The sequence below is a fragment of the Phacochoerus africanus genome, chromosome 2 (assembly GCF_016906955.1).
Source record: "Phacochoerus africanus isolate WHEZ1 chromosome 2, ROS_Pafr_v1, whole genome shotgun sequence".
NCBI classification, from domain to species: domain Eukaryota; kingdom Metazoa; phylum Chordata; class Mammalia; order Artiodactyla; family Suidae; genus Phacochoerus; species Phacochoerus africanus.
Window position 1 is genome coordinate 131,549,494 of NC_062545.1, and position 14,304 is coordinate 131,563,797.

The 14,304-nt window shown below is 38.4% G+C and overlaps 1 protein-coding gene across 22 annotated transcripts in view; it reads right to left on the reverse strand.

The window, feature by feature from the left end:
• MGA (MAX dimerization protein MGA) overlaps positions 1 to 14,304 on the reverse strand; it is a 175,299-nt gene that overhangs the window by 49,400 nt on the left and 111,595 nt on the right. For 21 of the 22 annotated variants that reach the window (XM_047766623.1, XM_047766630.1, XM_047766631.1 and 18 more), the window contains 4 exons: positions 13,478 to 13,609; positions 13,165 to 13,269; positions 10,803 to 11,464; positions 8,484 to 8,829 (listed from right to left, as the gene is read on the reverse strand). In XM_047766623.1, coding sequence (XP_047622579.1) covers positions 8,484 to 8,829; positions 10,803 to 11,464; positions 13,165 to 13,269; positions 13,478 to 13,609 — 1,245 coding nt within the window. Of the gene's footprint in view, positions 1 to 8,483; positions 8,830 to 10,802; positions 11,465 to 12,848; positions 12,925 to 13,164; positions 13,270 to 13,477; positions 13,610 to 14,304 lie in introns of those variants that run through there. The other variant, XM_047766645.1, reaches the window with a different exon arrangement.

Here is a 14,304-nt window from a genome sequence, read left to right on the forward strand (position 1 = left end):
ATTAATGGCAGAGAAGTTTTAAGTCTATTACAATGACAAAACAAGCTATCATTAAATATCTGAAAAACACACATGCATCAGAAACACTAATTTTTGGAGTTCCTGTCGTGGCTCAGTGGTTAACGAATCTGACTAGGAACCATGAGGTTGCAGGTTCGATCCCTGGCCTTGCTCAGTGGGTTAAGGATCTGGCGTTGCCACTAGCAGGTACAGCTCTGATTAGACTCCTAGCGTGGGAACCTCCGTATGCTGCTGGTGTGGCCCTAGAAAAGATTAAAAAAAAAAAAAAAACCCAACAAACAAACAAACAAAAATCCACTAATTTTTAATTTATGTATTAACTATAAATACACAAACATGAAAAATTCAAACTCAAACTGAAGTTCGAATTCAAACTCAAATTTGAGCAAAAATGAAAGGCAAGTCTTCCACTCCCTGTGTCACAGTCCCCACAAGTGAGTAGTTTGGTGGGTTTTTTTTTGGGGGGGGGGGCACCCACAACATGTGGAGGTTTCTAGGTGAGGGACTGAACCCGCAAGACAGCAGTTACTCAAGCGGCTGTAGTGACAACGCCAGATTTTTTTTTTTTTTTGGTCTTTTTGCCTTTTCTTGGGCCCCTCCCGCAACATATGGAGGTTCCCAGGCTAGGGGTCGAACGGGAGCTGTAGCCACCAGATCCGAGCCGCATCTGCAACCTACACCACAGCTCACGGCAACGCTGGATCCTTAACCCACTGACCAAGGGCCAGGGATCGAACCTGCAACCTCATGGTTCCTTGTCAGATTCGTTAACCACTGAGACACGACAGGAACTCCCAACGCCAGACTCTTAACCTACTACACAAGAGAACTCCCACAAGTGACTACTTTCAGCTAATTGTGCTTAATTTTGGTGGTTTCCGCAATAATTATAAATCAAACACTTTCTCCTCAAGCCCATGATTTAGCAGTAGCTAAGGACTCAGTATAATGAAAGATAAAGAAATTAGCATACTAAACTTGCTCCACCTCTCACTGTGAGCTATAGCACTAATTTCATATTGTCACAGTTTATAGTACTGACCTTTATTTTAAAACAATATCTGGAAGCTTGGGAATTTGTATATGCCAATTCTAAAAACCAAAATACCAATCCATTTGCTTTAATAATTATGCTTATATGATTAATCCTTTTAATAATCAACTAATGTGACAGACCCCTTAAAGGAAGAAAACATAATTCTATACTACTAAATTTGTTCAAGTTGTCCAGATGTAACAAATTCTTTTTTTACTCTAATTACTCAAATTTTTTACCAAAAATTGTATTGATTTAATTAATTTTCCTACATAAATTTTTTCATTCCAGTTTTCTTGACTGCTTTTTTTTTTTAAATTGATGAAGCTGGCATGTATTTTCACCTGATCATGAATCATTCAGGTTCTTCGCAGTATTTCTTAAACCTAGTATCTTTTTAAAAATTCTATTGAAGTATAGTTGATTTACAATGCTGTGTTAGTTTAAGGTGCACAGCATGAATCAGCCATATATATATATATATATACATATATATATACACACACATATATATATAAAATATATATCATATATCATTCTTTTTCAGATTCTTTTCCCACCTAGGTTATTAAAGAATATTGGGCAGAGTTCCCTGTGCTATTCCCTTGTTTAGACATCTATTCTTATTTTTCATTTTATTTTTTTCCTTTATAATGATTTTTATTTTTTCCATTACAGCTGGTTTACAGTGTTCTACCAATTTTCTACTGTACAGCAAGGTGACCCAGTTACAACATACATGTATACATTCTTTTTTATCACAGTATCATGCTCCATCCTAAGTGATTAGAGATAGTTCTCAGTGCTATACAGCAGGATCTCATTGCTTATCCACTCCGAAGGCAACAGTTTCCATTTATTAACCCCAAATTCCCAAACCATCCCACTCCCTCCCCCTCCCCCTTGGCAACAAGTCTGTTCTCCATATCCATGATTTTCTTTTCTGTGGAAAGGTTCATTTGTGCATATATTAGATTCCAGACATAAGTGATATCATATGGTATTTGTATTTCTCTGACTTATTTCACTTAGTATGAGTCTCTAGTTCCATCGAAGTTGCTGCAAATGGCAATATTTTGTTCTCTTTGATGGCTGAGTAGTATTCCATTGTGTCTATATACCACATGTTCTTAATCCAATCATCTGTCAATGGACACTCAGGTTGTTTCCATGTCTTGGCTATCGTGAATAGTGCTGCAATGAACATGCGGGTGCATGTGTCTTTTTCAAGGAAAGTTTTGTCTGGATATATGCCCAAGAGTGGGGTTGCCAGGTCATATGGTAGTTCTATGTATGCTTTTCTAAGGTACCTCCATGCTGTTTTCCATAGTGGTTGTACCAATTTACATTCCCACCAACAGTGCAGGAGGGTTCCCTTTTCTCCACACCCCCTCCAGCATTTGTTATTTGTGGACTTATTAGTGACGGCCATTCTGACTGGTGTGAGGTGGTACCTCATAGTAGTTTTGATTTGCATTTCTCTAATAATTAGTGATGCTGAGCATTTTTTCATGCGCTTGTTGGCCATCTGTATATCTTCTTTGGAGAAATGTCTATTCAGGTCTTTTGCCCAGATATCTATTCTATATATAGTAGTGTGTATACATCAATCCCAAAACTCCCAATTTATTCTTCCCCCCACCGTTTCTCCCTTGGCAAATGTAATCTTGACTTAAAGATCTATGAGCCTATTTCTGGTCGGAAAATAAGTTCATTTGTAATACCTTTTCAAGATTCCACATATAAGTGATATATGATATTTGTCTTTCTCTGACTTACTTCACTTACAATGACAATCTCTAAGTCCACCCATGTTGCTACAAATGGCATTATTTCATTTTTATTTTTAGGGCTGGGTAATATTCCATAGTATACATGTACCAAATCTTCTTTACCATTCCTCTGCTGATGAACACCAACACTGCTTCCATATCTCGACTACTGTGAATAGTGCCACAATGAACAAAGGGATGCACCTGTGTTCAGAGACTCATTTGTATCTTTTTATATTATAGTGTTCTCTGGATATATGCCCAGGAGTAGGATTGCTGGATTATATGGTTGTTCTATATTTAGTTTTTTGTTTTGGGGAGGGTTTGGCTGTGCCTATGGCAAGTTAAAAGTTCCCAGGCCAGGGATCAAACCCGTGCCACAGTAGTGACCTGAGTCATTGCAATGATAATGCCAGATCCTTAACTCGCTGTACCACAAGGGAACTCCCTACATTAATTTTTTTAAGGAACCTCCATACTGTTTTCCAAAAATAGTCATATCAATTTACATTCCCACCAACAGTGTATGGGGTTCCCTTTTCCCCACACCCTCTCCAGCACTGTTTATAGACTTTTTGATGGTGGCCATTCTGACAGGTGTGAGGTGATACCTCCTTCAAGTTTTGACTTGCATTTCTCTGCTAATTAGTGATGTTGAGCATCTTTACATGTGCCATGTGGCCATCTATTTTCTTTGAAGAAACGTCTGTTTGGATAGTCTGCCCATTTTTTCATTGGGATGTTTATTTTTTGATACTGAGTTACATGAGCTGTTTGAGTATTTTGAAGATTAATCCCTTGTTAGTCACTTTATCTGCAAATACACTCTCCCATTCTGTGGATTGTATTTTCCTTTTGTTTATGGTTTCTTCGGCCGTGAAAAGCTTTTAACTATGTCCAATTTGTTTATTTTTATTTCCATTATTCTAGAAGACAGATCCAAAAAGATACCACTACAATTTATGTCAAAGAGGACTGATCCACCTACGTTTTCCTCTCAGAGTTTTGAAGTACCTGCCCTTACACTTATGTCTTTAATCCATTTTGAGCTTACTTTTGTGTATGCTGTTGGAGAATGTCCTAATTTCATTCTTTTACATGCAACTTTCCCAGCCCATTTATTGAAGACACTGTCTTTTCTCCACTTTTCTTGCTTCCTCTGTCATAGATTAGCTGACCATAGGTACATGGGTCCTAGTATCTTCTTAAGGATAGTCTTCTCAACGTCTTCTGATGTTCTACTTTAAATTGGATTGCTTGCTTTCTAGCCTTGCTTTGTAGTTGTCATCCTAAAGTTTGTCCCCCCTTGTCCTGGGTCCACTGTTCACTAGCTGTGATCTCATGCTTCTTGAATTTGTTTGTTTGTTTTGGTCTTTTTGCCTTTTCTAGGGCCGCTCCCATGCCACATGGAGGTTCCCAGGCTAGGGGTCTAATAGGAGCTGTAGCCTCCAGCCTACGCCAGAGCCACAGCAACAAGGGATCCGAGCCGCGTCTGCGACCTACACCACAGCTAACGGCAACTGCGGATCCTTAACCCACTGAGCAAGGCCAGGGATCGAACCCACAACCTCATGGTTCCTAGTTGGATTCGTTAACCACTGCACCACAACGGGAATTCCTTGAAATTTTTTTTTTCCATTTTCTAGAGCACAACCTCAAGAATTCACCAGCAATTTCTAAGAGATTGATTTCCTACAAGCTGTTTGTATGTTTTAATGTATCTTTTTCATGCATAATTATAAATTATGGCTTACAATTTAGTTGGCCAAGAGTTCTAGGTTAAAATTCATCCATTCATTCAAACATCCAATGTTACTGATGATCTCTTTGAGATCAAACTGATTCTAAATCCTTTCTAGGAAAAGAAGCTTCTCTTTTTAAAAGTTCAGGATATTTTCTTTATTCTCAATGGTATGATACATTAGAAAAATATGTCTAGAAAGAGTCATCTTAAAATTATTACTGCCTGATACTCAGTGGCCCCTTTAAATCTAAAATTTTATGTCCTTCAGCTCTGAGACATTTTCCTCCATCATTTCTTTAATTTCTCCCTTCATTTTGTCCCACTCCTTTAAACCATTTGCAATTTCTCTCTCTTTTTTTTTTTTTCACTTTTTAGGACTGCACCCGCAGAAGATGGAAGTTCCCAGGCTAAGCATTGAATTAAGAGTTACAGCTGCCAACCTACACCACAGCCAAAGCAACGTGGGCTCCGAGCCTCATCTGAGACCTACACCACAGCTCATGGCAACGCCAGATCCCCGACCCACTGAGCAAGGGTAGGGATCAAACCCACATCCTCATGGATACTAGTCAAATACATTTCCACTAGATCACAACAGGAACTCCCGTTTGCAATTTTTGTTTCTCATTTTCCATCTACTTATAAAGCATACTGATAGATTTCTTCTACTCCTTCCAATTTTTGCATTTAAGTTTGTCTTTTGTTTTCGGCAACATTTTTGCCTCCAAGTATTCTTTCCTATTTCTATTCCTTTTACCCAGCAATTGTAACAGAAATATCATCCCTCCTTTCTCATCCCTCCCCAAAAGTGTAAGAAAACTCATGGCTCCTAGAACATAGTAGACCATATTTTTGCTTTTTTTTGTTTTTGTTTCTTTTCTTTTTTTTTTAATAAGGACTATACCAGTGAGAAAGCCAAGAAACACTAAGATAATTAGCTGGCTTCTGAAAGTTCTTTGACTAAGACAAAGGGTAACGACATTAACCAAAAAAGCAAAGTAATAAACCTAATAGACACATAGCATCCCTATGTTGCTATGGTGCAGTGGTATGGCTTTTGTAGCTTATTCCTGTTGCTTTGGAATGGAAAAGTATTGCTATAGGTGCAAGATGGAAATAAAACCCAGTAAAGATACATGAATGAAACTAAATTAATAATTTTATAATATATTTCATTCAAATCTTTAAAATTTACAAAGATTTATATATACAAATTTATATATTTAGGTATATAAAGGTAATCCTTTTTAAACACTGAAATAGATATTAGAACAGCCTGGGACTGGTTACAAAGTGGACAAAAGAGACCAAAAACAGACCCAAACATTAGTATATTTTAATTTCCTATATCATAGGTGACATTTTAAACCAGTAGGTAAAGTACTTATTCTCAACAAGTGATGGTACAACTGGCTAGCCTCCTGGGGAAGAAATGATTTTCTACTACAAATCTCACATCAAATAAATTCCAGATAAATAGGCTTAAAGATTAGACTGTCAATTATTAATCTAAATTTTACTTTTGAGGATAGAGAGGGACTTTTTTCTTTTTTTCTATTTTTAGAGCTGCATCTGTGGCATACAGGAAGTTCCCTGGCTAGGGGTCCAAACGGAGCTACAGCTGCTGGCCTACACCACAGCCACAGCAAAGTGGAATACAAGCTGGGTCTGCAACCGTCACCACAGCTCAGGGCAGTATGGGATCCTTAACCCAATGAGCAAGACCAGGGATCGAACCTGCATCTTCACGGATACTATTAGGGCTCTTTACTGCTGAGTCACAACAGGAACTTCTGAGAAAGACTTTCTAAGCAGGATTCCAAAGAACTAAAACCATAAAAGGAAAAGGCTACCAGATTTAACCATCTCTGATTTTCCTGTGTCAGGAGGAGGTAAGAACTCTGAACAAAATTAAAATGTAAATTAAAAAATTACAACCTGAAAAAAGACAAAGCTCTTGGAAACATACAGGAAAAAAACACAGCCACTCTAATAGAAGTTAGCAAAGAATTTAAAAACGCAATTTAAAGAAGAAAGTTTATAACAAATGGTTAATAAACCTACCACTGAACATAAATTAAGACAAGATATCTATTTCTGCCTATCAACTTGAATATCCAATGTTAAGGATATAGAAATGGGAGTTCCCGTTGTGGCTTAGCAGACTAAGAACCCAACTAGTATTCATAAGGATGCAGGTTCGATCTGGGCCTCACTCAGTAGGTTAAGGATCCCATGTTGCTGTGAGATGTGGTGTAGGTCGCAGACACAGCCTGGATCCCACTTTGCTGTGGCTGTAGTATAGGTCAGCAGCTGCTGCTCCAATTTGACCCCTAGCCTCAGAACTTTCATATGCCACAGGTGCCACCCTAAAAAAAGGGGGGGGGGGGGAATATAGAACTGGCACTATCCACCTACTGGTAAAATGTGTAGCTGGCACAATTCTAGCAACATTTATAATAAATGTTTAAAGAGCACTCACTGTCATAGCAATTACACTGGCCTATATTGAACATCGATGTTTATCATCATACTGTTCAAAAACTCAAAAAGGCTAAATGTCCCAAAGGATTGTAATAATATGAAGCCATTAAAATTAAATTGTAATACAGATCTATACTTGTTAATATAGAAACAGAACATGAATTTATGATATGAAATTTCTAAAAGTTACTACATACAGAGTAGCTCAATTTCTATAAAAATACCCAAGTGGATTAAGAGAAAGTGCTGGAAGAACATACATCAAAATATTAATCATCCAATCTGACTGAAATAAATACATGGCAAGCAATAGCAAATGTAAACTACCAAAGATGAATATTAATCCTCTAATAAACTTGGGAGTTTCCGTCGTGGCGCAGTGGTTAAGGAATCTGACTAGGAACCATGAGGTTGCGGGTTCGGTCCCTGCCCTTGCTCAGCGGGTAAACGATCCGGCGTTGCCGTGAGCTGTGGTGTAGGTTGCACACGCGGCTCGGATCCCGCGTTGCTGTGGCTCTGGCGTAGGCCGGTGGCTGCAGCTCCGATTCAACCCCTAGCCTGGGAACCTCCATATGCCGCGGGAGCGGCCCAAGAAATAGCAACAACGACAACAATAACAACAACAAAAAAGACCCAAATAAATAAATAAAAAATAATAAACTAAGAGCAGGAGACTCTTTATACAATAAAATTATAGTCAATATATTTAAGCAAAATAAAAAGATAAAGTAGAAAGGGGAAAAAAATCAAAAATGAAATACATAACTTGAGTCTATATAACCACTTAACCAAAAAGGAAAAATAAGCTTTTCAAAAGAGTACAAAATGCTCAACTCAGTTATGCCCTTCTTCTGTCCCCAAATCGCCAACCACCTGGTGAACAGCTCAAACCAAGACCAGAGTCTTTTTTGCAAACTACTTCTTTCAGAAAATAAAATGAGACGTGTTGGTCAACTGATTGTAGTAATCATTTCACAAAGTATACCTATGCCAAATCACCATGTTGTACACTTTAAGTACATGCAATTTTATTTGTCAATCATACGTAAATATAGCCGGGGAGAGGTTAGAAAATGATGGATTATCATGATCATCTATATATTCAAAAAACATGGGAGTAGAGAGTGGGGACAAGACACAGAGAAAAACAGATGAAGCCTCAAAGGCATTCTGAAAATACAAATGAGAAAGATTCAAATGTAGCACCAAAAAAAGCTTAGTTCAAGAGAAAATTTCAATTAAAAAAAGGCATGCATGCACAGGTGTGTGTATGTCACACATGCCATACAGAAAGAACATTTAAGGATAGTAAGAATTAAATTCTTATCAGATCACTGATCAAGATTAAAGTAACAGTAATAACTGAAACAGGTTTTTAAATAACCATATATTTCTCCAAAAAAAAGTTTTGACTCCCAATACTCACTGTATTCCAGCTTCTTTCTCTTCTTTTTCTCTTTCAGTTGTTCTTCCTCCTCCTTCACTCCCTCTTCTTCTTCTCTTTGCTCCTCTCCCATATTATCATAAAATACTGGTTCACGATGAGCAGCCTTCCTCTGGAAATGCTTAGTTTTGGATCCCCCTTTAACAAGTACAACTTTTCTTTTCAAACAAGTGCAGCCAAACATGCAGTCTGGTCGGCGGCAGTGAGCAGGCTGGCGCTTCTCCAAAGCTAGACTTGAACATACACAACCCAATCGACAGAAGTCATTGTTGCATGGAGGAGCTCGTTTCCTTATGATTGTGTGGATAGGTTTAGTTTTTAGAGACGCCTAAAATTAAAGTAGAAAATTATAAATGTACTAAATCATCCCCTAACAGTCATATTTTCTGCCTTCTACAACTTTGGGCACTCAGCACTAACAGTACAAGATTAGCACAGATTAAAAGTATAAAACATGAATATAACCAGAACTCTGAGCAATCTCTCAATCTTTTTTTTTTTCTTTCTTGCTTTTTAGGGCTGCACCCCGCAGCACATGGAAGTTCCCAGGCTAGGGGTCGAATTGGAGCTACAGCTGCCAGCCAATACCACAGCCACAGCAATGCGGGATCCAAGCCATGTCTTCAACCTCACCAAAATTCACAGCGACTTCAGATTCTTGACGCACCGAGGAAGAACAGGGATGGAACCCACGTCCTCATGGATACTAGCCAGGTTTGTTTCCACTATGCCACAATGGGAACTCCCCCAATCTCTCATTCTAATGTATAGCACAGACAAGCAAGAGAATATTTTAATTAATTATGAGCCAAAATATCAACAAGGATGAATTTATTCTCAACAGAAATCACACATAATGTTCTAGGGCAAGGATTAACATAAGGTCCATGGGCCAAATCCTGCCTTTTTTATAAGTAAAGTTTCATCAGAACGCAGCTAGGCTCATTCGTTTACATAATATATCTATGGCATTACAATAGGAGAGTTGCATAACTGCAACAGAGAGTGAATGGCCTGCAAAGCCTAAAATATTTACTATCTGCTCCCTCACAGAAATAGTTTACCAACCTCTGCTCTATGGTAATTCATAAAAAGAGAATAGGATAATACATGCATAAAAGTCTTTGGAAATGATTGACTATAAAGAACACAATCTGTATTTAGTAGCAACATCTGATGACCTTCAGCTCTAGAATTCAGTCACGGAATTTAAGAAAATGGGAGGTAAAGTACAGAAATTTCAAGACCAAAATAATTAACCATGTGCTGCTATATCATTTCACATGCACGAGAGGCTGCTAAAACAGGTGAATCAATAATTACTGAAAAAGGGAGTTCCCGTCGTGGCACTGCGGAAACGAATCCAACTAGGAACCATGAGGTTGCGGGTTTGATCCCTGGCCTCACTCAGCAGGTTGAGGATCTGGCGCTGCTGTGAGCTGTGGTGTAGATCACAGACACAGCTCAGGTCTGGCGTTGCTGTGGTTCTGGCATAGGCAGGCGGCTACAGCTCCAATTAGACCCCTAGCCTGGGAACCTCCCTATGCCGCGGGTGCAGCCCTAAAAAGACAAAATAATAATAATAATAATAACTGAAAATTTTTTGGAGTTCCCATTGTAGCTCAGTGGTAAAGAAAATGACTAGTATTCATGAGGATGTGGGTTCAATCCCTGGCCTTGTTCAGAGGGTTACTGTGAGCTGTGGTATAGTTTGCAGACTTGGCTTGGATCCTATTTTGCTATGGCTGTGGTGTAGGCCAGCAGCTATAGCTCTAATTCAACCCCTAGAGCTATAGCTCTAATTCAACCCCTCCAAATGCCACAGGTACTGCCCTAAAACAAAAGAAAAAAATAAATAAAATAAAAATAATTAGTGAAAAATTCTTAAAATAACATTTACAAAAGACAAAAGCTTTTTCTCTATAGGTTTGTAATTTGGAGGATTTTCTGGGATTTAGTACCATATAAACAGAATTTTCAAAGCTGTTTTAACAAGATCAGTAAACATACTTGCCAACACGCTGAGAATGAAATTAGAAACATTCAGTATAGCTAGCTGCCTTTATATAGGAGAGGACAATTCAAAAGCACAACTGAAGTGTCTCCCTCTGCTGGCAGGAGAAATCTACACTTGATGTATAGCTGATAAAGAACCACCAATGTGGAAGATATCTCCTTAGTTGTCGTCGCTAAGATAACTAAATATCCCATCCTCCTGCCAAAAAGCTCCATTCCCATTTCTCCTACCTCATTCTTTCTAGCCAAGAAATAATATGCCTCTGGAGAACAACAGATACTTACTTGAGCCGTAAGCAGAGTTGTTAAGGATACATCTGCTCGCTCTTCGGTGATATAGGTCCTTGGTTTTCCTTCCCAAAGTGCACAGTCTTCTAGATCCATTAGTTTCACTTGAGATTTAGATAAGCCTGGAGGGCGACTTCCCTGTTGTTGCTGCTGCTGCTGGTGGTGTGCCTGCCGCAAACTAATCTGCTTTGGAAATGTATTTTCATCTAAAGCTGGCACAACCAAGTTATTCACCTGATTTTCTGAGATGTTGTTTGAAGCATTCTTGGTAACCTTATCTCCAGAAATCATATGAGTGTGTTTCTGCTTTGGTGAAACAGGGTAGGGTAAAATGGATTTATAAGATGATTTAGTTCGGCCACTGAAAGTTGCCTGTTTGTTTTGAGACTTTGCCTTTCGAGAGGCAGGGGGTACAGAATGAGGCTTCAAAGAGTAAGAGGTAGAAGGGGAAATGGTTGATTGCTTCTTTAGTACACTATCAAGTGTTCGAACATAGCTGGTACTCTTGGTAGGAAGCTGGTATACCACAGGAGATGTGGGAGCATTAGAAGAGAAACCCATGCTTGTTTCCATCAGCTTGCCTTCATTTTCCAAGTACTCATCTAGTTTATCACTGCAGAAAGCAGAACGGTTTTTCAATGAACCTTCTGAATTTCCACCTACAGATAAAGAGACACAGATACTTAAAGAAATCTAGGACGGATTTTTAGATCTCAAGAAAAATACTTTAAAAAGCCAGGAACATTAACTTATAAGCTACTGAATCTTCTAAATTGTCCCTCCTCAGAGGAAGGAAAAATAAGAGTTCTGTTGCAGCACAGTGGAAATGAATTTCACTAGTATCCATGAGGATGGGTTAAGGACCCAGCATTGCCATAAGCTGTGACACAGGTTGCGCATGCGGCTTGGATCCAAAGGTGCTGTGGCTGTGGTGTAGGCCCACAGCTACAGCTCTGATTCTACCCCTAGGCTGGAACTTCTATATGCCATGGGTGTAGCCCTAAAAAGGAAAAAAAAAATATATATATATATATATATATAAAATTACCTTATTATATATATATTTAGGATTATTTTTTGCAAAGTGCTAATAATAATAATTAACACTAATAATCAACAACATCTGATAACTTATGACCTTACAATAGAGATCACACTCTACATGGTGTAAGTTAAACCATAAAAGCAAAAAATATACTTAAATTTGACCTCAGTAGAATGCCAAGAGATTGCAATACCTAGATTATGACAGAAAACACAAGCAGCAGATAAGGGCACAAAAAGAGTATAAAATTTAAATTTTCAAGAACAAGGAAAAGGGTCAGTGGTTAACGAATCCAACTAGGAACCATGAGGTTGCGGGTTCGATCCCTGGCCTTGCTCAGCGAGTTAAGGATCTGGCGTTGCCGTGAGCTGTGGTGTAGGTTGCAGATGCGGCTTGGATCCCTTGTTGCTGTGGCTCTAGCGTAGAACCCAGAGAACCTCCATATGCTGCGGGAACGGCCCCAGAAAAGGCAAAAAGACAAAAAAAAGAACAAGGAAAAGCAAGCTTAGTAGAAAGATAAGCACTACACTACTATAGCAATGTACAAAGATTCAAAAATGAGAAAACCTTGGAACTCCCGTCATGCTCAGCGGTAATGAACCCAACTAATATGCATGAGGACACCCGTTCAATCCCTGGCCTTGCTCAGTGGATTGAGGACCCAGTGTTGCTGTGAGCTGTGGTATAGGTTGCAGATGCAGCTCAGATCCCGCACTGCTGTGGTTGTGGTGTAGGCCAACAGCTGCAGCTCTGATTCGACCCCTAGCCTGGGAACCGTCATGTGCTATTGATGCAGCCCTAAAAAGACAAAAAAAAAAAAAAAGAGAGAGAGAGAGAGGAAAACTATATTGGACAGATGGTAAATTTATCTTGTCAGACTGTAAACTGCAAACAAGTGTAGTAGGAAAGGAAAAGCACTAAGAAAGGAAACCAACAGGCATACAGTCAAAATTTAGACTTTTATATTGCATTTATAAGTTTATTTTGAAGTACTATACAATGCTATTGGGAATCATTACATAGCTCTGAAGTGTAGAGTTCTGGAATAATGCTTGAGAATGATGCTTTCTATAACTGCGGAAACAGAAAGGAAATGTGGTTTGGAAAGGCTGCAAGGATTGGATTTGGTTAGGAACTGAACCCTAGGATGGGGACTATGGGAGACAGAAAATGAAAAGAAATAGGCAAGATAATTATTTTCAGTTTATTTTAAAGCATGGGAAGAACTAAAGAAAAACAACCAAGGCTTACTTTCAAGAAAAGACTTTGGCCACATGTTTCAAAATATTTTTAAAAATTTTAAAAGCTGATTACCTTCATTCCTAGATGCAGAAGCACCATGAAACTTTCCCCTCCAGCCCTTAATCTTGGTGAAGTCATTGGTCTTCCCTGTCCTAGAAACAAAGGGAAATCCAGCATCTATAAAAGAAAAAAATGATCAACATTCTAGCAAGCCAATATTGAATATCTAATTAATTACTAAGATTTCATCTAAAACATATAAATCATTGTTAAGACTCACCACTGAATAAAAGATCTATGTTAGAATACCCTAAACATCTCTAGCAATAGTAAAATTTTATTTTTATTACAAATTTCTTTGACCTTACAAATGCCATGCACTTACCAGGAGAGGCAGGGTTGGTTCCTGTAAGGTTCCAGAAAGGAAAACTAGTGGCTGGAGCCAAAGGTAGCTGTACTCCCAAGTATTTAAGATCAATGCTCATTGCTGGATCCACTGAATTCAATTTTAAGCCCACTACAAGGAAAAAGGACCAAAAATCATAACTTTTTTCTGATTGTAAATGGGATTTTTTTTTTTTTTTTAGTTTTATTAAAGTATAGTTAATTTACAAGGCTATGATGGTTTTCTAAAAATCTTTGGTTGTGGGGCAGAACACAGTAGAGATAAAATAGAGATAAAGAAAAAGTGGACAGCAAAAATGATGAAAAAAATCTGAAAGTGGCCTTTAAGGCCAGCTTCAAGGTGGCCTCAAGATCCTCTCGTCCTGGGTATTACATATTTGTACAGTCCTCTCCCTTCTTGGTCTTAAGTGTGGATGGGTCCTGTGATTTGCTTTTGATGGATGGAATGTGGCAAAAAGGATGGGATGTACATGATTATGTGTACGTGATAATATAAGAGTTGAATATATCACCCATCCTTCTAGAGCTACAAGGATAAGAATTCTGTCAAAAAACAACCTGGGAGAAACTGGAAGGTTTCCTTCGATGGGAAACCAGGCCTGACATTTTGACTGGAGCCTTGTAAGAAAAAAACTGAGTTAAGCAGTGCTAAAACACCTGCCCTACAGAAACTTTGAGACAATAAATGTTTCATTTTAAGGTACTAAGCTTGTGCTAATTTGTTAAGCAACAATAGATAATATATAAATACAGCACAATTTAGATCTTTTGTACTTCAACACTTTGTGGCCGAGAGATTTTCTAGGA